The sequence below is a fragment of the Trichoplusia ni genome, chromosome 11 (assembly GCF_003590095.1).
Source record: "Trichoplusia ni isolate ovarian cell line Hi5 chromosome 11, tn1, whole genome shotgun sequence".
NCBI lineage: Eukaryota > Metazoa > Arthropoda > Insecta > Lepidoptera > Noctuidae > Trichoplusia > Trichoplusia ni.
The window spans coordinates 1,949,110-1,974,485 of record NC_039488.1 but is presented as its reverse complement, the minus strand read 5'-3'; the positions used below and the strand labels follow the sequence as shown (position 1 = coordinate 1,974,485).

Here is a 25,376-nt window from a genome sequence, read left to right as displayed (position 1 = left end):
TTTTTCATTATTTATTTATACTTAGGTTCCTACTAAACTAGGTATTTGATGCAACTGTTGTTCCTACTTATCTTTAACACACAAAATAAACACTATCTAGCTATCTATAGTATCCACAGCTTGCTGAATGTAGGCAACAAAGAGCAATTTGCTTTTTTAGCAATCCATTCGAATCAATGGCCAAATCCATGCGTTCATTGAATATAACTCACTTCTTAGTGCTCGTGAAATGGTAAGTGATAATCTGAGTAAAATTATGGTAGTGCGTAAGTATTTAGTTAGTAGGTAATAAACATAGAGCACTTGCTCATCCAAACAATATTTAATTCTATCCCCGTTTACTCTACAAGTGTCTCTAACGCCGGAAGGGCCTTTTATTAAATAATTTCATATAACTAGTAGTTACGTTACAGGCGCTAGCCGTACGTAATAACGTATTTAGAATGATGGAATAAATGTAGGCTTATTTTTAAAATCAAACAATGTGGTACTATTATTTATGGTTTATTTATGTACAAATAATTACAAAATTGCATTAATAATAAATGTTATTGAAATAATTTACTAAGTACACATTTTTCTCTGTTCCACCCGAGTCAAGGCGACAATTTTCCCCAAAATACTGAAGCATCTAAAATCAATAGTTCCTTAAGTATTTTAAGCATTAAGATATTTAGGTGTTTATGTTTATGTTTTACCTATAGGCCAGGAATGTTTTACGAGCACGATTAACTTCGCATTAATAGCATTATAATTTCTTAATGGGTTAGCCACATAATTCAAGGAATTTTGTACTTCAGTAGCGTTAATAACTTAATTAAGTATTTATCTCTAACAGCTATTAGCTTTGCAATGTATGGCTCATCCGATCCAACTCCATCTTCCTGCTTCAACAATATCACAGACAGACATTCAATATTAAGTAAGAAATTACACTTGTACTTAAAATTAGAAATGTAATGATGCGGTTGATATCTAGAAAAAATAATTTCTTTAAACATAATACATTTGAATTTTAATCACTATGGGAAACAAAATAGAACAAATCACGTTTTATTACTAACTCGTCTCTAAGTATATTAGTCTAGCTAACATTCATTTATTTAAATATCTAGCCGAAATGCAGGCTAGACATAAAGAAAACAGTCAAGTTTCATTGCATAGCAGCATTAGGAATTGATAATAATCAAACACTACAAATTAATATTATGCAGCTGATGACTAGAAAGTATTTTAATTCGGAATCTCACTTTTCTGTTTTATTTATAAAATACGATTATACGAATACAGGGTTAAATAACAGCAACTAATGGCAACACTAACACTCATTACCCTAAAAAGTGAGTATGTTCCGAAATTAAATAACATAATTATATTTTACTGAGCTCTCCTAACCTGCATCTCATTATAACAAAATACTTAGAATACACACTAACTTAGTTTAACTAATTCTAACGTTATCATACACATCATAATTTATCACATACAAATAATATTGTCATTTGGTCATAACACTAGTTACAATATACAGGAATAGGACGTTTGTGACGGTAGGTATATTGTCCTTCTATGTTCTGATTCATACATTTATTACGTGTGCTGGCATTGGCATCACAGTCTTTAGTCTGGCATTTATTTATCGTGGGAATGTCCGTGGTCGTGGCTGTGGTCATGGCCGCCACCGCCATGGGAGTGGCTGTGCGAGTGTCCAGCTGCAAATAGAAGGATAATATTAACTTAATGTATTCTTATCAACTGTGAATTAAATGTTATTTTTACACTTCGATGTTCGATGTTCGATGAGCAACAAGGAAAATTAATGTCAGTTTATAAATAGTCTGGTTTTTAATAGTTTGGTTAATGCAAATAATAGTTGCTAAGTGTATGCTTGGCTATGATTCATTCTTAGGGGCTTAAAGCATACGTAAGAATCGTTTATTATGAGTGAACGGTTTCTTAATGTTTTTATTATTAACTGATACTTACTCAACAACTGTAAACCGAACATGACGAAGAATCCAATGACCGAGGCAAAGTATTGAAGGATTCCAGTTCTGTCGCCCTTCCAAATTTCAAAGAAGATGACGTAGAGCAGAGTTCCTGACGCCAGACCTTGGAGTACCACGGAGGAGAGACCGGCAGCAGCAGCGCCTTGGCCTCCCACAAGCAAGAGACCAATACCAATGCCCAAAGGAGAGACTATGGCAAAAGTAGTAATGTAAACTATCGTCAGCCAAGTCTTAGTGCGGGTAGCGATGAGTTCTACACCAATACAGAAAGCAATAACGAGTTTGTGAGCCGAAACCGCTCCCAACATGTACCTGGAAAAGAATAAACATAAGTTAGTAAATTAATTTGGAACTCAACGGAGCCTGGCAGGTCAATAATTTAAATATTGAGAATAATGCTGTCTATTGTCGAATAGTAAAAACTTATTGGAAACTGTCTTGTTACTATTTTCGTTTACTAACGCTATTACCTACTAGATGGCGTTGAAACCTGTTGTGCTAAAACTGTCAATAGATGGTACTGGCAACAGCGAGATTGAGTTTCAAATATCGAAGTTTAAATTAACTTACCAAACATGAGAAGTGCTCGATTCCAAACCGACAGCTAAGCCCTCGAACAACTCGTGAATAGACAGAGCGAGTACAATGAGTAGTCCTCTTAGGGCAGAAGTGACGTCATCTCCTACGTTCATGGGCATGTGGCTGTGATGGTGTGAATGGCCATTGTGCTGGTGGCTCTCAAGGTCCTGGAAGTGAGAAATAAGGGATCAGTTATAAATACCTTTGATTGGAAGTAAATTATACCATAAAAATCAAAATAGTTTTTACTACGTTTTTTTTACCAACATTTTTTAAGCACCGAAATTGAAACTTGAAGCTTGGTAAAATGTTAAAAACAACAAAATAAATTCCATTAAATAACGAGCCCTCGCTGTATAAAGCTATTAATTACAGTCAAAGATCAAGACGACAACACAATCATACCTTTTTTGATTCAACAAGATCAGCGGTAGAGTTAGTGGCACTCTTTTCTCCGTTGCTGGTGATTCCGCTGCGGCTCTGACGAACACTCAGGTTCCTGACAAGGGGGGCCACTTGACCATTCTTCTTCTCCCTGTAGTGGATGTACATGTGGACCAGTTCCTCCACCAGGTACATGATGAAGAAGCCGCAGCATGTCAGCAGAGGAGTTAAGGAGAAATCGAACTCGTTGATGGAACCAATGCCTGGAACAAAGAGATCGTATCTGTTAGTTATATGAGTATGTTTTTGAATAGACTGCTGAATGTTTTCGGTTATTTGTGAGACTAGTACTTGCACTACAAACTGCACACTGCGAAAGTAAAAGCGAAGACATACGGATGGTTGATAAATTGGGTCTTGTTTGTGTGATAAGTACTTAAAGCAGGGACTATCAAACTGAGAAGTAATAATAACTATGGCTTTCAGTATTTTTATGTATTATCATTAACGGTCTGTGTTCAGAGAGATTTTGCGCTACATGTAAAACACTGTAATTAGGACCATCAAGGTAGAGTTGAAAGACGGTCCGTAAACACCCTCTGTTCCACCGCGCAAATTAAGCGCGAGCGATCCCATGACTGATGCCGGCAGCTGATCGTATATTCAAATAGAACAGGTCTTTTTCAGAATAGCTTTTAGCACTTCATAAAGCGGACTGATTATGATTGATGTTACAACATTAGTTTGACGACGTTTTCGTGACTTGGATCTTCGTGTTCGATGCATATTAATATTTTGTTAATTCTTGACTACTATGTTTGTAAACAAAGGCTGTTAAAGTAGTTAACTATGTAATTATATGTAATTGGACCATTTAAAGGTAAACTGCTTGCAGTAGTTCATTGAAACCGTTTGTTGCCAGATTATATTCGTATACCAGTATTATATGCCTTGTACAGAATTAACAAACGCTTCTATTGTTACAAATAATGTTTGCTTATCTGAATAATGGTAATTATAATTAATAATACATTACGCAGCAACATCTTAATTCAGGAGATGCTAAAAATTGGCCATAACAATAGCATCGGCTGACGAAATATTCTATTGTAAAGATCCCAATTTAATTTTCAATAAAACCTTTTTGTGGCCCACGAACCCGTGCTCTAAGGGTCACAACTCACAAGTTACTTTGAGTCATATGCAACTTCTTGCAAATTCTTATTTATTATCTTTACAACACTAAATAAATCACACCAGTACGTAAATTGCAAGAACATTAAAGTCGGTACGCAAATAAAAGATGCTCTTAAGTTGCAAGACCATTGTGTGGGCAATAGGTCAACATAAATGATGTGTTGTTACATTATATGCATATTTACATAGACTCATGTGCGTCGTTACGTGTGGGCGTCTATTACAGACGTGGTATGGAGATTACGGGGCCTACCACAAGCTCTTTAACTAATTTGGAAAGTGTGAAAGAGGGATGGCACTCTAAGCTAGGTAGTGCGCTGTTTCGCTTACACAACTGAAATAGAATTACTAATGTGGCGGTGAGCAGATATCTTGGACATTGGCTTCGCCCGTCTTATGAAAGACTGTATCCGATGCGGGCAACATTTATGATATTCGAGTATGTTGCGCTTTTGCAATTATGAACAGGAAAATCAACAATCTGGTTCTTTATTTGAGAACGCGTTGAAGAATATTTTTATGGGCAATGTATTTGCAAGATTACGATCGATTTTTTTTGTCTTTCAGTATTATTTTTTCTACTAAAATAACGTTTTTTTGGTTTATTCTTTCAATATGAGGCATAACATTGTTACAAATCTAAATTAGCATCTTTATTTAGGAGCTGTGCACTGTATGTTAGTTTGCATTACTGTGTTGCAAGGTGTATCATAAGTCACACATAAATGTTTTACTGATAATGTTGCAATATATTGCAATGAACTAAATACAACCTTGCCCTAATCGAAGGCTGCCGTTAATACGACGATGTGAATTCATGCCACGGGAGTTTAATAGCCTGACCTACACCATGCAACAATTATAATAATATTAATAGTTGTATGCGTAAGGAGGCTGTATATTATAATGTCATCATAATATGACCAATGTAAAGATTTAATATAATTATCTAAGACGATCTGTAATGACCAGTATCTAATGGTACCTATAGCAATAGTTGTTTTCATATTGCCGTAAATCTTGAACTGTCCCGTATTAATGAGTATTCGATATAAATTCTGAAAAATAATCGTTGGATTTTTTACAGTCATCAGTGGCCAATTTAAACTTTCATATTCCATGAATATTAATCAGCTTTTTTATAGCAATTATGTACAAGTTATGATCAGGCTTTTGACTTTACCAAATGCATTAATAAAATGTGTGAAATATAACCTCAAAATTTTACGACTTTTTGCAGACATTAGTGAGTCATCGCATCAGTCTGTCCTGAATGTTTTTTATTCGAAGTGTCAATTTGTTAAGGTGAAGTTGATGCATTGCAAAGTAGCCATGTAACCATACAAAGTGCCTTCATTGTAATCATTGCAACACAAAAGGCACATTACTTGCATAATATGTGCATTTGAAATAAAAGTGTCATATGGTGCCATTGTTCTGTGTTTACCTAGGTATTTAAGCGATGAAATGTATTTAAATGTGTGCGGACAGTTTACTTATGAGCTGTTAAAAGGTAAATGCTGTTTTGTTATCATTTTGTGGGGTATATGATGTTTTATTGGTGCTTGTAAGAGTTGGTATAACTTACTGGATAGAATACCCCTTAATTAAAACCCCCATTGATTGTGTAATGAGTTTAACGTGTTTGTCTGTCCCTCTGTGGTATCGTAGCCCCTGAACGGATTGAGCGATTTTCCAGTTTTTTCTTTGGCTTTATGCCTACGCACCTAGGTATAACTTGCCAGCTTCGCCACTGGTAATGGTGACGGCATTCTAACAATATTCACAGACATTAATATCGGATTCGATAGTTAAGAATTTGTTGAGGTATAAAGAAAAGTCGCATTTCAACAAATATTTTTCATATTGATAAATAATTAATCTATTTCGGGTAGTCGTGCTTATAAAGTAAAATTCTCACTTGGTTGTTGCTCTTACACAAGACAATCGCAGAGTTGTTAACCATACGTTGGACTGTCCATAATATAATATCTAAGTATAACCTGGCCTTAATATTTCTCGTAAGAAAGAGTCAATAGTGGGTGACCTCGCGGTGCGTTTTGCGCAGTCCCGACCGAGAGCGCTTTCCATCGATCGTATGCTCTCCACACTAACACATTTTTGTTCTGAACACTATCATCAATCAAGATTAACACTGTTTTATTGTAACAGACTGCAAGTCTATCGATTTTAAATAAAACCTTTTTAAGCTTCATGATACCCGACTAGGTTTAAAACAAAGTTAAATGAATGATCAGGAAACAAAAGACGAAATTATACTTTTGTCTTTTAAGGATGCAAATATCTCCAGCTTGGTTGTCTGAAAGGGTTACCGTAGTCCCCTTATATTAAGGGCAAAGGAAGGTGTTTTATTTGTTTTATCTGTAAAAGTCTGACACTCCCTTCCGCTCAAACTAAAGCGGGAGAACTGGAGAAATCATTTGATGATTTTCCATCCGTAAAAAAGTATACGAATCGGTTTATTGACTCTAGAGTTTAAGCTAAAAGACGGTTTCTTACGCGTTCATAACAATCGTTATAGAATATGGGTGCGTCAACAAACGTAAACAGATTAATAATTATGTTTTTTTTTGTTTAATTTAGTAACTAAGGTTATTGACCCATACATATAGGTAACATGTGCATAATATTATCTGACTTAAAAAAAACCTTATTTTCAGCTCTAAGGCCCTTTTCTTTATCAATATAGGTAAACCTTAAGCTACTTAAAATTATTCCAAAGGGACGTGGCTGTTTTGTTTCCTCATACTTTATTTATCGACGCTTTTAAAGCATTCTTTACAAATACTTTATTCTTACTCTTTGTCCCACACAAAGATGTACACTCAAAGATTTTTATCTTAACGTGAGTAATAAATGCATACCTACGTAGTACTTCTTGTTTGTTAACCATAATAATACGATGAGAAAGAAAAACAATTGCGAATAGGACTCACAATATGAAAAACGAAAAAAACATGGCCGTTCGTCTAATTGATTTGTGTAATGTTAAAAACTTTGATATTATGATGATTACTTGAAAGTTTAACAATAAAATCATTACTGCTCGCAAGCTTATTGCTAAGAATAGGTATACATAAATCGTTACGGATCTAGTGCGCGTGCGCAGCCAAGTTCTCGCGTCCGTGCACGAATTGCGCCACCTCCGGCCGAGATACAACCTTGAAATATATGAACGTATACTAAGCTATTCCGTGTAGCTTACGACGACCTTCAAATTATGTGGTTATGCGTTGTTTATTCGCGAAATTGAACCTTAAAGTAGTGTAAAGTAGAGTCCCTTTTGGAACTGATTTCGAATCTAGTTTTTATTGTTTTTGATTCCTATACGTCCAGATCCGAGTGGTACTTGTTTGCTGTTTAGTACCGAAGTCTGGGATAGACGTAAATAAGTTCAGGTCCGTAAAAAGATTATTGTCAAAATTCCATAATGAATTTAATCTTAAAATTCTCTACATCTGAGACCAAAAGTAATTAGGTTGTTTATTGCAAGACTACTTAAGCTTTTATAGGTAAAATTATGTTTCATGCAGTCTTGGAAAAAGACCTAGAAGGAAAAAGAACTAGAGCTACAGAGATGCAAAAATAATAATAAATCTAAGACTTATCTAACTACCTACATTGTTCAACTAATGATTAGGTACTAGCCGACAATTAGCATAAATAGTCATGCTAGTTAAAACTTTAAGTGCAGAACGATTAGTTACATTCACGTAAAAATAATAAAAACCGCAGTAAAGTAAGATATGACCATAAAAACCAGGCATCGCTCATTTGCTTAAAAAACTGTTAAAAGTTATTAAGCTAGGCTAGGACTATTAGAAAATAATGAACTTATTTTATTTTTATTCGTAACGAAAGTTTTTAAAGTCGATTAATTAGAAAAAAATAAGATTACAGAACTTCAACTAAATGTTAAAATTTTCAGCGTAGGTCTAGTAATCTAGTTAATTGTTTTATAATTTCATATCAGACTTTCGAGCATTTTGATCTGTCTTAAAATGACTAAAGATAGGAATTTTGTAGGCTTGATAGAAAGCTTTTACGATAGCTAGCTAGGCTAACCTACACGGGACATACGTAATGATGATCACCGCCTTACTGAGTCCGATCACGTCCCCCATTTACCTAGCACACTGTCGTAATAGTCTTTCTTCCATGCCATTAACACGAATTTTAGACCAGGAAAAAAGTAGACGAATTTATAGTGACAAGTCATTCGTTATGTAATGGTAAACGCCATCTTTTTTCTGTCTCTTCACAAAATCGGCCATTTTGTAAGCGTTCGATTTTTGATTTTCGAAGATTAAAAAATGTGTAAGGATATTGTTTTTAAATAAGTAGATTAGCAATCATAGATAATATAAACGAAGAAATAGAAGTTGCATAATAATAAAGCCATAGATTATTAACCTTTTTATATTCTGCTCATTATCAAATTCTCAAATATCGATTAAATACTCGTTACGTTACGAAATATGTTTATCTGAGTAACCTTTTGATATTGTTTATTTTTTTAACAGTTAAGTGGGCTAGCGGAGAGGCGAGCCGGAACTAGGTCAGTTATCTAATCGGAAATGAGACGACCAAATATTGATCAGTGCGGTGTTAAATTAATTTATAACCTTGTCTTTTATTATTCGTGGAATTTTCCGTCTGCATTTAATTCTGATTTAATTTTATACAGCATTTGTAAAAGATTAAATTTAATGCCATTGTGGGTTCTATAAATAATAAATGTCTACTTTATACACATATACCTAAAATACATTTTTGGGTAAAGTACTTAAAAAGGTCTAAAATAAATGATTGGGTTTGATAACCTTAGAGATACGATAGCAGAATAGAGATATTTATCATAATGATGATTTGAATGATCAAATCAGAACACAAGACCAAATGACGGTTGAATTGTCCTTCCAGCTCCGTTTTCAATTGTGTCAATGTCACATACATTTAGCTATTTAAATCGAGTATCAATTTAATGTGAAGACATAATATCGTTGTATTGAATGTCTTCAGACTTATTTAACACACCTATCTTGAATTTAAATACTAAACTGTTTTTATTTTAGCACTATCTGTTTGCTCTACAAACAAATTTACGTTACTAATTAATTACCCTACAAACTAATTTATATGAATATTTTAAAATAAATTAATACAAATAAAATTATCTTCCTATTGATAGGAAGACGAAAATAAAACCAAATGTAGAGTTTTTTTTGCACCTTAAAAAAGTACACAAATTAATTGTGTATTTTTTTTAACAGACTTCGAAAAAAGAGCTTAGGTATTTAATTCGACCGGATAATATCCATTTTTTTTCTATGTTCTATTTTGTTTCTGTTATTATTAAGATAAAAATAAAAATTAAAAATTTAAGAGTTTTGTTCGGACCACAAAACGCACCGACCAAATCTGTCTATCCGTATTTAGTGCAGCATTTCTTAGAAAGGAAAGTAGTTAGGAATGTCCCTTACGCGTGTCTACATTGTTACAATGTAACGCCACCTTAAACTGAAACAATCTGATAATGAGTAATCGTACAGTAGCACACACAGTCAGTACGAAAGAACTGCAAAAATAGATCTTTTTGGTATTATGTTAAGGTGCAAATTATGTCAGTGTTGAGTGTGGACTATTGTACACATGCCTATGTCTTACGCTGATGATAATGTCATAATACAATTTGTTTCGAGCTGTTATGTTTATGATTACTATAAGAAAAATAAAACAGGTAAAATTATGTAAGTAAAAGTTTAAATAACAATTATATTTAAGTATGCAATAGATAGACCGTTAAGGAAATGTTTTGTGTTATAATCAGATTATTTTACACAAAAATGTTCGACTTTAATTTTAAAACATGAAAAGTTTATTTTTTTTGTTCTTTATTCTCTATATTTTCGGATTATATGAAAAATGTATTTTTCTTAAGGTTATATAATAGTGGTTATGTAAGCGTGACAGAGCTATTCACGCCATAGAGCGGCATCTCCTTTTCACACCCACAAAAATATTCCTTAAAAACGTTATAGTCGTCAAAGAAAGACAAAGGAAACGAAAAAAAACGCGAATAAATTTTTCAATAAAACAGAGAAGCTTAAGGTACATTACAAGAACCCACTTAAAAATTATTCAGATACATAATCTTATGAGTAGGCAAATAAGTAAACAGTTCTTACAGCATTCACTATGTATCTTTTAATAAGTAGATGCGATGATAACATAAGATAACAGGTAACAGTGACAATGAGACTTTCGTATTGCAAATACAAATTAAAAAACGAACACGTTACTACAACCTAACCAGAAATCATTGTAAAAATTTGACATAAAATTTTGTTTCGCCGTGCTACCCCGCCTTTTTGGTTCACACTACCGCCTGTTCTACGCGGGGATCGAACCCGGGACATGTCGCGCTCAGTGGGTTTTGCGTAGTGATGATAAGTATATAGATGTCAAACTCGTTTGATATAATCGTTATAAAAACAACGATTAAGTTCAACACTTTACGAGCTTAATTCACATTGTTGTCTCCACTTAAATAAACTCTCTCTTGTGGCACTCTCTCCAGGCATTAAGGCACAAGCTATTCAGTTCTCGCTTTCGATATTACCGAGAGCCACTTGTTACGTAACCAGAAATAACTGCTATTGTTAACTTTTTAAAGGGCGGCTTCCATTTTAAAACAATGACACTTCAAAACGAAGTGTCTGAATTTGATAATTTAGCTAGCGGTCAACACGTTCTATATTTAAAAAACAAGATTTGACGTTTTCTAAATGTCAAATGTCTCAAAATGGCAAATTTTGTTAGTTGTCGATTTGAAGACCTTTTTGAAGACAGATTTCAGAAGTCCTATATTCTCAACCATTTTTAACACCAAAAAATACCTAAATAATTTTAGCAACTATACGATAAACGATAAAATGATAAGTTTAGGATCTTGATATTTACCGAGAACAAATCATTTGTATGTTATATATTCTGTCTTGAATGGCCTTTACAGCAAACGTCATTAAAGAAACATGATATGTAAATGAATATCGTTTTGTCTCGATTGTCGAATCGATAAATAAATTATATGCAATGCGGAATCGAATTACCGAGACAAATAGATTCATTCCTTTGTGCGAATCTGCCGAAAATGACGTGACGTATGAGGAACTTTAGTGGTGTGCCTACATGCATTTATATGTATGTATATATAGTGTCTACGTGAAGATATAACTTAATAGGATGATTAAAAAAAAAAACAGTTTTATGAAAAAGAAGAAGGTTCTGAATTCGTCAGTATTTTTTAAATATTTTTTATCTCACTACTTGGGTTTGGGTGAATCGATTTTGTTGATTCTTTTTTTTATTTGACGTGAGGTATCTGCCGTTTGGTCCCATAAAGTCAAGTTTGGCGAAGTAGTGTTTATTTGATGTCTGTTGCATGTTTTTGTTCTTAAACAATAATATCATATTTCCCAATTGCAAAATTGATGACAGGTTTTTAATTGCAAACTTTATCGTTCAAAATATGTGGTCTTCCATTTTTTCCTGATCCAAATTTGACTGTTTTATGTTCGAGGATTTTACAATAAAACGAATATCCGTCATAATTAATCAATTGAGATGTTTCCTTAATCGATAACATATCTATTTTCTGTCAAACAATGTTTAACAATCAATTCTGAAATTATCGAATGATGATAACTATATACTACTCTATTTGACAAGTGCTACTGATTTATTTTTAGCCTATTGATAGAAAACTACGCAGAATAGTGGATATTAAGTATCTAAGTAATTCAGTTATTGAGATAAAACTTTGAACAATTCACATTAGCAAGTTGAAAAAAATGTAGAGTCGCCATTTTGTTGTGATCCAATGATCCAATCAAGTTTACCACAACAGATTATTGCTATTATTTATCACAGGCAATATTTGGCATTGAATTAAGCAAATGTTTCAAAAAAACCTTAGATATACATGCTTCCTACATCTCATGGTGCTAACATCGTGAAAGTAAAACGCTGCTTGATAAGATTACGAACTCTTCATTTTGATTCCCATTTTTATCTGTTGAATATATTATTATGTAGGTACTTGTTCTAACATGAAGCCTCTTTAAGATCCAATCAATAATACATCCTTTACAGTTAAAATTAGAAGAGAGCTTTGACAAGTGACTAGAAAACTTGGAAAGCAAATAAATGTAATTGTTTAAGGTAAAATAATAATTACTCAATTGTAAGTATACCGTAAACAAAGTGTAGATAGCAAACAATGATATTAAACCGTGAAGAAATAATGTATTATCAGTCAATATGCGTAAATAACACTTTCAAATACCTTTTAAATATGACAAAAGAATAAAAATGACTTACAGACTTTTGTGAGCATTGACATTGGTATTGATATTGTTATTGTTAATAATAATATGACTTTTAAAGGGACTCTACCTCCAAGTCTTAAAGTATATTATTGAAAGTGTGGAAGGTAGATCGTTGCAGCTCTTATTAACTATAGGAGCTCTCCTGTCCGAGTAGTTTGCGAAAGCATTCTCGCTTGGCCCCCGACCATATTCATATATATTGATATTATAATAGTACACTGTGACCCCAAATAAAAATAATTGGGATAAGGGCAGGGGAATGATGAAGATGATGAATAGTACTCTGTGCCCTGTTCCCTTTAGTCGGGGAACAGGGAACCATTCATGAAAGCGGGTTTTAGCCGGTAAGCGTCCGGCACACCTCTTCACCTTCCCCAGAGCGAAGGGAGTCCATGAGGATTTCCACAGGGTAAAAAAGTCGTAGAAGACAGATGCAACGTTACGCCATGTATTGCGCTGTCACGGTTCTACGACCAAAATGATATTACTCTAAGTCGTGGTGGTAAAACCCCAGGAATCGAAAGTTGTAGCTAGTGGAAAATTGGAATTATTACCTATCATTTATTGCATCGATAAATGGTTGTTATTAATCATTATAAGGCTGATTATAAATAAAAATAAGCCCTATGCATGTACTCATTAAATCACGTTTTTACGGTAACAGAGACGATTTAAACGGATAAAACCGCGAAGCATAGTTTAATATGAATCGTGGTTTTGTTTATAATAGTCAGCAGCTAAGATTAAAGACTGTTCTGTAATTTTCATTTCTAATCACCCAGTCATGACCACGGAACATAGGCGAAGAAGGAAGAGGTATTCAGGCTACGTGCCTATATATATACTTTTCTCTACGCCTTTGTGGATTGAACAAGCATTTGTGGATTGCTTTTAAGTGTCAAAACTGAAGAATCTACACATTACACAAATACCAGAAATCAATTGCGAGGCACCTTCTACAGACAACTCCCAGATTAGGAATACCCCAACATTTACTTGATTCATATTTCTAGTCTCTTTGCAGTGTGGGCACTTCCCTAGAATTTTCTGCTCCATGTCCGTGACCTCAGGCTAACCGTCTCATACCGTGACTCTCGGCACGAAAGCTTTTTGTCTCAATTTCTATCTGGCTAGACATAATTAAACTGTGTTGTCATAGCAACGCCAGCCTTGGATAAAGTTTCACCTTAGCGTAACCGTTTCTGGCTTACGTTAGTGTATTGTCGGATAACGTAACGGGTCTTCGTAAATATTTAGTTTCGGATATGAGGATATGACATATGTTTTTAAAAGCCGCTGTCGGTATCCGAACTAAAATTACATAAAAAACAAATTTAAGTATGTATTGGTACCAATTTCATATAAATAAAATATTGAAAACATTTCACAATTTTTGAAACAGATCGTAGAAAACACAAGACCTTAGATGATAACATTAACATTTTACGTTAAGATTCTTTAAATTTAAATTAACTCCAGTCAATGTTGACTTGTTTTTACATCTGTAGAGTTTAAACTACATTCTGATGTTAAGTTTATGTTGTCTGCTTTAAAAATCTCTCAACTGAGACTGTAAAAACAAGTTATCTTCACATGCGCAATCATGACTACTGAATAAATTGCAATATTTTAAAATTCAAAACAACAAACGGGGAATTACTTCAAAACACCTACGTACCTACTTTAATATTTGATGGTAATAAGATAATTCATAATGTGTTAGTGTTTCGGTAGAATTGTTGATAATAAACACCATATATTCCACGACCTCCGTGGTCGAGTGGCGATCACACCGGTTTCAAGGTGTCGCTAACTCTGAGGTCCCGGGTTCGATCCCCGGTCGGGTCAATGTAAAAACTCACATTTCTACTTTGTCTCGGGTCTGTGTGTTTGTGGTACCTTCGTTGTATCTGAATTCCATTACACAAGTGCTTTAGCAACTTACTTTGGGTTCAGAACAATGTATGTGATATTGTCCGCATTATTTATTTTTGTATTAAAATGGGACTCTAGGCTACAAAAAGTATAGAAGCAACAATATAATAATAGTTTTCATTTGTAAACAATGGTGAAATACATTATATTATTTATACATTATCGATAATTCAGTCATGCATTGTTATTTCACGAATGCAATAAAATAAATGTGTATAGAAATTATTATATTTATTTAATATATCAATGTGGAACGCGTATTTAATACTTGGTAAATATGCAAGCCTACCAAAACAATCATTGCGAAATTATTTTTTTAAATTGATAAAAGAATGTCAATGTTTTTTTTAAATATGAACAGGATCGTGTTTTTCAAAATAAGTTTGATATGACCAGTACACCTTTACGGTTGTATTCATACAAATGTATTAAAAAAATCTTGACTACTTATCACAAATTATCTTTTTGGGTTTCATGCATACACAATATACACGTTTACTGTCAACCTTTTAAACTATTTCCTTAATTAAAAAAGAGTGGCATGACAGAACTCACACACCCTCCCTACCTGACAAAGTTTTTCAATTTTTTAGCCATGATTTGAAATTTTGTAATACAAATAAGTAGGTAAATTCAAGCGATCAATATATCAATCAGCCAAAAATAAAGAAAAAAGAATTAAAATCGATAGGAAATTCCAATACCAGCTTTTCTACTTGCTGTGTAAGTAGATAAGTCGAGGCAGCTTCGATGAGAACCGGACTATTCAATTAAAACTTCAACTTTATACACTTTAATTTACATTTTTATACAAAGAAACGAATAGGTTAGTTGCATTAAGTAGTAGTGTAGAAAATTAAAGACCTACAGTAATAATAAGTAATTCTAGTGTTTATAGAAGTTTTGTTTTCAGTACAAAAAATACAATTTAGGTTTTTATACGTAAGTATAAATAACATAATTACACATCACATATTTGTGATTTGTTCGGCACATAAACGCCTAAATGCATGTATTCGGAGTTCGGACTCGCGATCCCGCCGCGTCTGCTCATGATTAAGGACTCCGGTTGGGTCCGAAACTAGTCGGGCTACCCCGATAAATACGCGTGAGTAAACCGTTACATCATTTAATAATGATTAAAGTATAACCTAGAAATGCTAAGGTTACAAATATTCAACATGTGTTAAGTAATTAAAAATACAGTATGTAAGTAATTGCTACCAAAAAATAACAACAGCTTTGTCAGTGTCAACAGCTCAACAATTGACAATATGAAAGTCATGTATTGTCAAGACAAGTATTCTTTGTTTGAGGAAGCATCCATGCATGAAATACCTTAGTAGGTATCTGCATGAGAATAATTGTAATCATTAAGAATATTATAATTAATTAATTCAAAGTTGAAACCGGTTATAGTTGGTTAACCTATTATGTTTTTTTGCAGTAGGAATAAGAAACAGTAGTCGTAACAATGTATGAAAATATTCAACCAAATTTTAGAGCAAAAGATTAATATTTAAATATTCTTTTAAATGAAAAGAAAAATAATAAAAAAAAAAAGTTTTTTGCTAAGCAATTTATAATGCACATTAGCATGTTCTTTTAACACACATATTAACAAAACTGTAATGTTCACTGTTAGATTAAATGTATTTTTCCTATTTTACTCATAAATCGGAGAGTTAATCTAAATCAATTTTTAATTTACGACTAAAATGATTATATGTGTCGTTATCAATAAATTGTACAATTACTTAGCAATTATATGCTTCATTTATGTTTGACATTACAATCAACGAATAAATTATATTAAACAAAGAAATTGACAACTTCTTAATGTGAAAATACAATCGTTTGCAGATAATTAATAATGCTATTCAAAGGAACTCACATTGAACATTAAATTGTAATGATGTTTCAGGTAATAACGTCAATTTAATTGTTACTATGAGATGTTTTCAAACAATCATAAAATAAGTTTATCACGTATTACATAATAAATAGAATCTGCCAGAGTTAAAACGTAAAAAATGTTTTATAATAAAATCATATTCGGTCTGTCTGTTACGTCTAAACCACTGAACTGATTTTAATGAAATTTGGTACAGAGATAGAGTTGACCTTGAGAAAGAACATAGGATAGTTTTTATCCTGGGCTTTTGAAGAGTTCTCTTGGAAACGCGATATAACCGACCTAGATGCGGGCGAAGCCGCGGGCGAAAAGCTAGTATATTTATATTTTTGCCAAACAGTGCAAAATCCATTGCAAGGTTTGAAAGTACCTACAATACAAAATTATGTTTTGGAATTTAACCTTTTTACTTATGATGTTCATTTGTCAACTCGATAAGAAAGTGCAGTGCCGTTAAGCGGCCCAATAAATGCGTGCGACATATATCGGCGAAAATAAACGCGTGTGTTGTGCATAATAAATGTGTATGTGACTTGTGAGTCAGCTACGAGCTGCCGGCATGACGCCCCCGATTATACGACATTCTGGCAGCAAATCTATTCAGACATAGCCATAGAAAAGGAAAGGAAATGCCATTACATTGGAAATACTGGAATCAGAATCTTTAAACTACGTTATTAAATTAGATTTCAATCGAGGAGTATAATCCTTATAATTATAATATACTCGAAGCGTGGGGTTAATTCAAAACGAAAATATTTTGTTGTCGTTGTTTTTCTTTTTTAATAATAACAAAGTATAATATTAAAGTTTTTATATAGCATGTAGTTAGTAAGTCAGTCAGCAAAAAGCTAAGGTTGATCGTCGTCTCTTAACAGTGGCACACGCGCAGAGCCCAAGTGTCACTTCGTACTACATTTCTGTTCTATACACAACGGATATCGATGTCCAGCCAAGTTTGGCTAATGCCGCTATGGAATGCTAATTTAGCACTCCTTACTTCTTTAGTAAACACCAACATATTTATTTAGATATACAACTAATCTAAAAACAGCCCATCCCAAGGCTACGTAACCAAAATTGTCCAGAATTCCTTCACCGACCATTTTGAGAGAGCAAAAAGTTTTAATGACATTTAAATGTACCTTTTTCGTGGAATTCAAAACTTTTTACTGTTTAAATACTTGAGCAGCGGGAAATATCGCTTGCTGAGATAAATAAGTATCGTACGTTAACCAAATCGGGTTTGTACGGAAATGGCCAGTATTCAATATTCAGCATTTTTATTTCTTCGAACAAGGTATGGCATTCGCGTCAGGTTTACAAATACGCGATGTTATACAACCGTGATTCTTCTTCGGGTAAATAAAACTTTACTTTACGAAGTAAGAATAGAATAGTATCTTAATATTTCTTGATGATCTATTGTTCGAGGTAAGTCTAAAAAATTGGTTCAACAGCCAGCAAAATCTCGAAGTTTAATTTACTTATAAATCGCATATTCCTTCGTTTCCACGTTTTTCAAAGAATTTTCAATATAAATAATATTATAATAAACATTCCTATTTGCTTGCACAACTAAATTGCTAAAATATTTCATCTCTGTTGTCTTAAGTCTCAACCCTTGAGCCGCGTGTTCACTGTATGACGATATTAGCATAACGCAGTGATCCAATATGCGGTAATAGGGTAGATTTGCATGGAGAACGCGTAACCAGTCCGAGCCAGCGTCTATAACCTTCCATTTTACTATGTTTTGGTCTACTTGCAATAGATACTAATACTAAGTCAGTTTGTACGTGATAATAACCAAAGTATGAAAATTTGGACGTGCTGTATTGAAATGCGTTATAACACGAACTTGAAGAATTTTGTAAATTAATATGAATCATTAAAATTATAAATATTAGCTTGTTATGATTGTATTTCGCCTTCATTTGTGGATAGTCTGACTTCCATTGGAAAGTCTTTCATTTTAATGAACCTTAACTTTCATTACAAGTGTTTCACAACTCTCATTATAAATGTTAATAAAAACTACTCAGCACTATATCTAGGGAAAATCCAAAACGCATAATCGCCTACCTCCTAAAAAACTTAAGTACTCTACATTATTTACTGCTTGAACATAAAACGAATTATTCCACACCAGTGCATAAACAAATGCAAGTCTGTAGGTAAAAAAACCCGCTAATTTTACATTCGTTTCATTTTACCCGCACGGTATTATTCGCATGATTTTCCTCAAACTCCCAGATTGTGTAATTATGAATATCTGTGTCCGCATATGCCGGGAAACCCGACTTCGAACGCTTGTCGAATTTCGCATATTTTCCTTATACAGGGTGTACAACTTTTACATGTTTTGACATAAATACACGGTTGTTGCATATTATTAACAGGTTTTTTCTTAATATATGCATATAATCCTGTTTTACGTCCGTTTTATGAGCCTTGCCGTTGGGTTAAAGCACTTTCAAGTTATAAAATTTGAAAGGATTTGTATTTGATGCGTGTTACAATCTTGTGTTATTGAGTTGACTTCATTTAATGCTTAACCTGTATTCTTAATTATTGTTTTATGTTTGTACCGTATATAAAAGTTGCAATTAACTAGGGACTTGTTAAACTTCTTTAAATTCAGTATCACCTATTTATCTTAAAGTAAACTATAATTAGGATCTATGACTTAATTATAGCCTTGAAAATGTATGAACAAAAACAGCTCAAAAAATCGCTCAAATTAATTCAAAGTCTTTGATCGAAGAACAATGTAAAGAACAACACCCTGTTTATCCTATCCTTTATTAATGTTATATAAAAACAATACTGGTACAAATATTTCAGCACGAATTTTTGCAAATCATAGACCGATACCTCTAGAATGTTTAAAGCTTTGAGCTTAGAAAACGTAAGTAAATGTTAATTATATCATCGAGTATGTTTACCTTAACGATGATTGGCCGTGACTGCTTTTGAACTTTGCGAGGATAAACTTAAGGAAAATAATTGTGACGTCATAATATATGTGTTTATTTTGTTATTGAGAAGGAATTTTAAGAATTGATAGTTATTTTCATGTATGCGATTGATTTAGGTAAAGTTTTTGTAGTATATGAAAAATATTTAGTAACTTATTAACGGGTGGTCTATCACCAATTTTAAAGTAGTACAATTATTGTGTTGTATAGAAGAGCGAGATGGTGCATCACACTTTGTAGAGCAACGCCTCGCTTCTACAACTTCATTCTAACCAAGTGACAGTATACAGTGGTTAGAATTATTAAAAAAACTCGAATGAATTAATATACCGGTCAAAGTCACGGGAGTTAAGGAAACGAAATGTCATCTCTATGAATTTGAGCATCAATCGTTGACGTCAACGATTGTAAAATTGTGACTTGGCTAGAGGGGCTGCAATAGTCACTCCAATTTGACGTTTATTAAACTTATTAAAATGTGTATAACAGATAGTTCCCACTCATTTATTATCTTTAAGGACAACCTTTAAATTTGCCTATAATATAAACATTTAAATGACAAAGACATAGTTAAAAGGCCTTTATTAACGTTTCTTCAATTATTTTCACACATTAATCTTCGGCAATATTTTTTGATTTCCGCTGCATTAGCTGTCATTGTTTATAAACAATGAAACATACTAAGAACAGCGGAAACAGAAACTTTGTTTTACGACCTTCGATGAATGTCGAAATTGAGAGCCTATTTTAATTACATAAGATCTATTTTCAAATGTCATAACAATACGCAGATTACGCATGTGTGACGCATCTAAAAATAAACCTTACGTAATTACCATAGAACTGAAATTGAAATAACCTGTTACGAGTACATTAGCTGGACGACAGCAATCGCAGCCATATAAACGCTTATGTGAATCATTAGTTACGACAGAGCTTCCGAGTTCCGTTTGATAAACATGTTCAGGATTGCCACAGAGTAGATACCTCGCAGAGGCACTGGTTCATATAACTATACAACAATAGGTATGTACACTCACTTCTTCCCGCTATTTCTCCTAAGTATCTGTTATCAAAGTCGGACCTGTACCACGAATAATCCTTTCTACGATTTTATCTGAGCAGTAAACATAATATACTAAAAGGAATGTTTTATATTATATATATATTTCTATGTGTATTATATTGTATTGAAAAAAGTTACTTTTCAAGTTTCATATGGCTTCGGAATTTAAAAAATAAATGTGTAAGTACCGGCAATGAACTGTCAAGATCTTTTTAAGTGCAACTGCATTTATGTATTCAGAAGTACTTATAAATTGGACACAAAATTATAAAACTTTTGCTTCTGCGAGGTTTTATTCTTTGTCTTAACACTGAACATTACGTGTTCCACGTAACACACGAAAGCTAGTCAGATAAAACAATTCCTTGTTTTCACTGTTTATGGTAATACTGAATGGTTCAATGGAAACCTGTTTACGATGCGGTCGCGTCATATAAACACTAACAACTGACAATTTGCGAAACGATTTTGATACGACACGTGTTGATGACACTTTCTCTGAGATTGTGACCGAGGCTTAAAGTTATATTGCAGTTGTAGGAACGTGACAGCGCGTTACACGGAATAAAGCGTCGTCTTTGTCACACAACTGAGTTAGTTGCTTGAAGACGTGCTGGTAGGTCCAGCTCGTGAGCAATTGTAGAGTTGTTTTTTTATATTGGAAACTTTTTGCGTTATTGTTTTGTTTGTAGTTACGCTTGCCACGATACTACTACATTGCTTACGGTTGTAACATAAAGCTACTTAGCACCAGCAATTAATAGCAAGAGCTATGAATTCATTTTATAGTTCACCATGCTAAATGTGCGCGTTGTTCAAGGGTCCGAACCCGAAGGACAAAAATTTGTGGGATTCACGAACGATTGCCCTGAGTCTTGAATGTTTGTGAAACTCCGAGCCACAAAAGAATTGAATTCGTTACTGCTGTAGACGTATTAAAAAAAATTGACCTTAACGCACGCCGACCACTTGTGAACGATGGTGATTTATTTGCGTAATGATTAAAAGAATGTCACGTTACGCACCACACATTCTGATCGTGCATAATCGCTCAAAATAATTTCCAAGAAACGCATACATCTACAAATTTATACGAAAAACCGTTATTCCCACGATTGTCACGCATTTCCTCATTAGTCTGTTATGATACTAACTGTTAACAAGGATATTTCACAATTACTAGGCAAAACGCGAATTGTTGCCACTGTTTGTAAATATCAGATGCAATTGTGGCGGTTGTAGATTTTGATTCACATAGTTTAGCCTGCTACTAATGATTCAATGTGTTATAGAGGCCTTGAATGTATGCAAATGTTATGAAGAAGTCCGAAACGGTCAAGGTAGAGTTTAATCGTAGACACATGAATTTGTTCATCGTGTTTCAATTGTTTTACTGACCAACTGTCGAAGCATGGTACCTATTTGTTGGAAGTAGATGCCAATTAGGGTGGAACCATAGAAATCCTTAATACGATGCTTTACCAAACTTTTTGAGTATTTCATTGAGCTGTACGAATACAGCGCGACGCTTTTAAAAAGAGCGATGTGTAAAATCTAATTCAGTTCAATCAATCAATCAATCGATCGACTCAGTCCATCGCGGTCCACTACTGAAAATAGGCCTCTCCCGAGTTTCGCAACAACACCCGGTCCTCCGCCTTCCACACCCATTCCAATTAATGTACTTAACTTTCATCTAGATAAAACCATTTTAGTTGGTCAAGATATATAAACTCATCTATCTAGGACACGATAGATATATAGTTTTATAGAACGAATCCGTAGCAACAGAACAATATCGAAGCAAGTACATAAATAATGCAATAAGAGAATAACGTAATCAGAAAAACATTACACAAGAATACATACATAATAATATAGAGATATTCAACGGGTAATAAATGTATTCACAAACAAAGTGTCTGTTGCGATCGAGAATCGATTGTTCAAATTCTAATTGCAAAAGAAAATACATTTTTATTTATTGAATACACTTATAAATGTACTTATTGTTCTCAATTGTAAATTTGTATATTAATGTCTGGGGAATACTTCATTTTTGTGATGCGATGCGCGTGCGCACCTGTAGTACTGTTTCCCTTCATTGAATTGGTAATAAGTTAATTGTTTAGCTGACGTCCGGTGCAGCGATGCCTGGTGACGTCACACACAAGTACTCATTTACCTCAAGTTAGGTTCAAGACGTGATATCTTGTTTGTATTACGTTATAAGGGAACCCGGAACGCGGTGTGTTTATTGATATAGGGTCGATAAAATGAGAAAGTCCTACAACTGGTTTATACTACGGAGAGCTCATAGTTTACAAAGGAAATATAATATACCACCTTATCAGGTACCTATAATATCCTCTAATATATCCCAATCAAACTGTAAACGTGTTCAATTAATTGCTAAGCCTATTAAACTTAAGTGATTTGTACATAAAAGATGTGATTTGACACCAATTTAGTAAAACCCTAAGACGCACGAGTAAGGCGTGCAGTGGCACACATATGTGCGCTTGCGCAAGCATTAGATAATGTCCTCTCGCCTTCACACATTCTAAAGAGAGCTTATTAAAAAACAATTGAACCTTAAGACCACAGACTTAAAAAAAGTCTTAGAAATTACGTCTTGCAAAAATGATTTATTTTTCTATCTAGGTGCATTTTTATTTAATGGAATCCCACTTTGCCTTAATTAAATACCTGACCCGTATTTAAAATTTTATCCACGCATTTCAATTCTATGAACAAATGGCTATACGCTTTAATGCAGACAGTAAAAGTAAAACACATATTCGTGATAAACAAATTGGAATCTTTCATTGAAGTATTATGCTATGTCTACGTGTGTAAACGTGTATAGTAAACAATCATAATAATATTTATTTGACACAATTTCAATCCTATATTAAGAAGATACAAAGTTAGCGAAAACTTGTGAAGGATCGGCTCATGAGAAATAAAAACAACAGTGAAGTCTAAAGTTTGGTTATGTCTATTAACAGCAAACTGTGAGTTTTTTACGATTATTTATTTAAAATACCAAAATAAGTGTCAATGAACGCAAGTCACATCAAAATCCGCTCATTAGATTACGTTAAAGACGTCTCGTTATTATAATGTCTATAAAAAAATAATTAAGGAATATTCTAATTCAGTTTCAGCTTGCAAAACGTTGGTGTAACAGTCAATTTGTATCTAGTACCTACCGGGAAAAAATATACTAGAAAATTTTAATATGAATAAAAAGGTAATTTTAGACACAGGTATTCGAAACCGTTAAAATTATTTTAGTGCATAGTTTGCGAAATAAACTAAAAAAAACCGCTATATTTAAGTGATTAAAACATTTTTAAAGCGATTGAAATAAGAAAAAAAAAACAGTATAATTCCTAGTTGGAAGCCAAAGCAAACATTCTTCCATTAAAGTTTAACAAAAGTGCTTGGGCAAATCAACTTTGATTAAAAACTCCTTAAGATGAAACATCGCGTCTTTAGCGCTACAAAGCACGCAAACTTTAAAGCCTTAATTTAACTATTTCCGATTAACCGCACTCAAGGCTGTATTCAATTTGTAACAGGTTACATTACAATGTATTATCATAAACTCGTTTTATCTATTATAAGACTTAAGTATTATTAGGCATTTATTATGTAAAGAGCAAGTTTTATAGAGCTGTGCTTTCATAGTTTGCATGACATTAAATAGTTTTGTATTATTTAATAATTTGTCTGAGCAAGATTTGTTAATTAAATAAGCTATTATAAAAAGAACGATTTATATTTTTTGCGTGAACAGGTCAAAGAGCACTGGCATATAAACTTGTAAAACATTCCACTTTTAAAATAAACTAAATAATAATTGTAGTTGCCATTGATTATTGCCGGACCAAACTCAAAAATGTTTACATTTACAAATGACAGGTACTCTTAATATAATTTTAAAGATACATGAATTACGGGAATTGATTAATTAAATGAACAGACAACAATACTTTGGCCTCTCCATTCATCATCTTAACTTCACGTAAACCGATCAAAAACGACTCTATATTTAAACATATAATAAGTAAATGATTTATAAAAGTTGTATGACATGAACATGAAATAAATCATTATTAATTCCAGTTTGCATTAACTAGTCATTTAAAAGTGATTAAAGTTTATGTGAAAACTTGTCACTAAATGACCATCAAACAAAGTGAAGTGATAAATGAGTTGCAAAAGTCTTGCAAGACATGTACGGTAGAGCATTATAGTTTTTAATGGAAGAGCATATTAAGAGCACAATTACTTACTCTGAAGGTACTCCACATTGTGTTGGACCTCAGGCACCAAGTGCATGAAGGTCGTGGAAAGCAGGACACCACCTCCAAACGACAGCAAGGTCATCACCACCCTGTTCGTAGTCTTGAGGTTTCCCGCATCTTCAGCCGACAACCAATGGAACTTTTTAGCCAACAGCAGAGGTGCCAGACCGCAGATCATAGAGGCACAGAACAGCACGATCATGGACACCCCCTTGGCCAGGACGACCCCCTCGGTATCGTCCTCTGCGTGCCGCAACATCACTTGCACATGTTCCGCGGACATTGTGACACAACTAATTACTATTACAAGTAACTGATGGTGCTTCTTGCTGAAGAAGAGACGCGAGAGTGTGTTGCGCGAAGGGCGGCTTCCCTTTTATAGTGCGGTGCGTATCAGCGGTGCGCGTGCGCCGTCTGAGAGCGACGCGCGTACTATGCGCGAGCGCAGCGCGGCCGGCCGGCTCGCAGTTCGTTCCACTCCCGCGCAGACTCCCGCGCTCGCCGCACAGCCTTAAAACTCATGCGCACCATTCATGTGGAATATTGCTAGGTTTATGTCCATGTGTAGTACGTGATATTATGG

The 25,376-nt window shown here is 33.7% G+C and overlaps 1 protein-coding gene across 1 annotated transcript; it reads right to left on the bottom strand.

Moving 5' to 3' along the window:
• Window positions 1-484: 484 nt before the first annotated feature.
• LOC113499088 (zinc transporter ZIP1-like) lies at window positions 485-25,256 on the bottom strand. The gene is made up of 5 exons (XM_026879434.1): window positions 24,782-25,256; window positions 2,994-3,235; window positions 2,580-2,755; window positions 1,987-2,321; window positions 485-1,712 (listed from the first exon to the last, which is right to left on the bottom strand). Exons 1-5 carry the CDS (start codon window positions 25,074-25,076, stop codon window positions 1,633-1,635), a joined length of 1,128 nt encoding a protein of 375 aa, XP_026735235.1. The 5' UTR covers window positions 25,077-25,256; the 3' UTR covers window positions 485-1,632.
• Window positions 25,257-25,376: the final 120 nt, after the last annotated feature.

What these genes read in the sequence shown, in the direction of transcription:
- LOC113499088 (XM_026879434.1), bottom strand. Translation starts at nt 25,076, where the DNA reads ATGTCCGCGGAACATGTGCAAGTGATGTTGCGGCACGCAGAGGACGAT. An exon ending in CAATGTGGAGTACCTTCAGA is followed by an intron (nt 3,236 to 24,781) that starts GTAAGTAATTGT and finishes TCTTTGTTCCAG; the next exon opens with GCATTGGTTCCATCAACGAG. An exon ending in ATCTTGTTGAATCAAAAAAG is followed by an intron (nt 2,756 to 2,993) that starts GTATGATTGTGT and finishes TCTCACTTCCAG; the next exon opens with GACCTTGAGAGCCACCAGCA.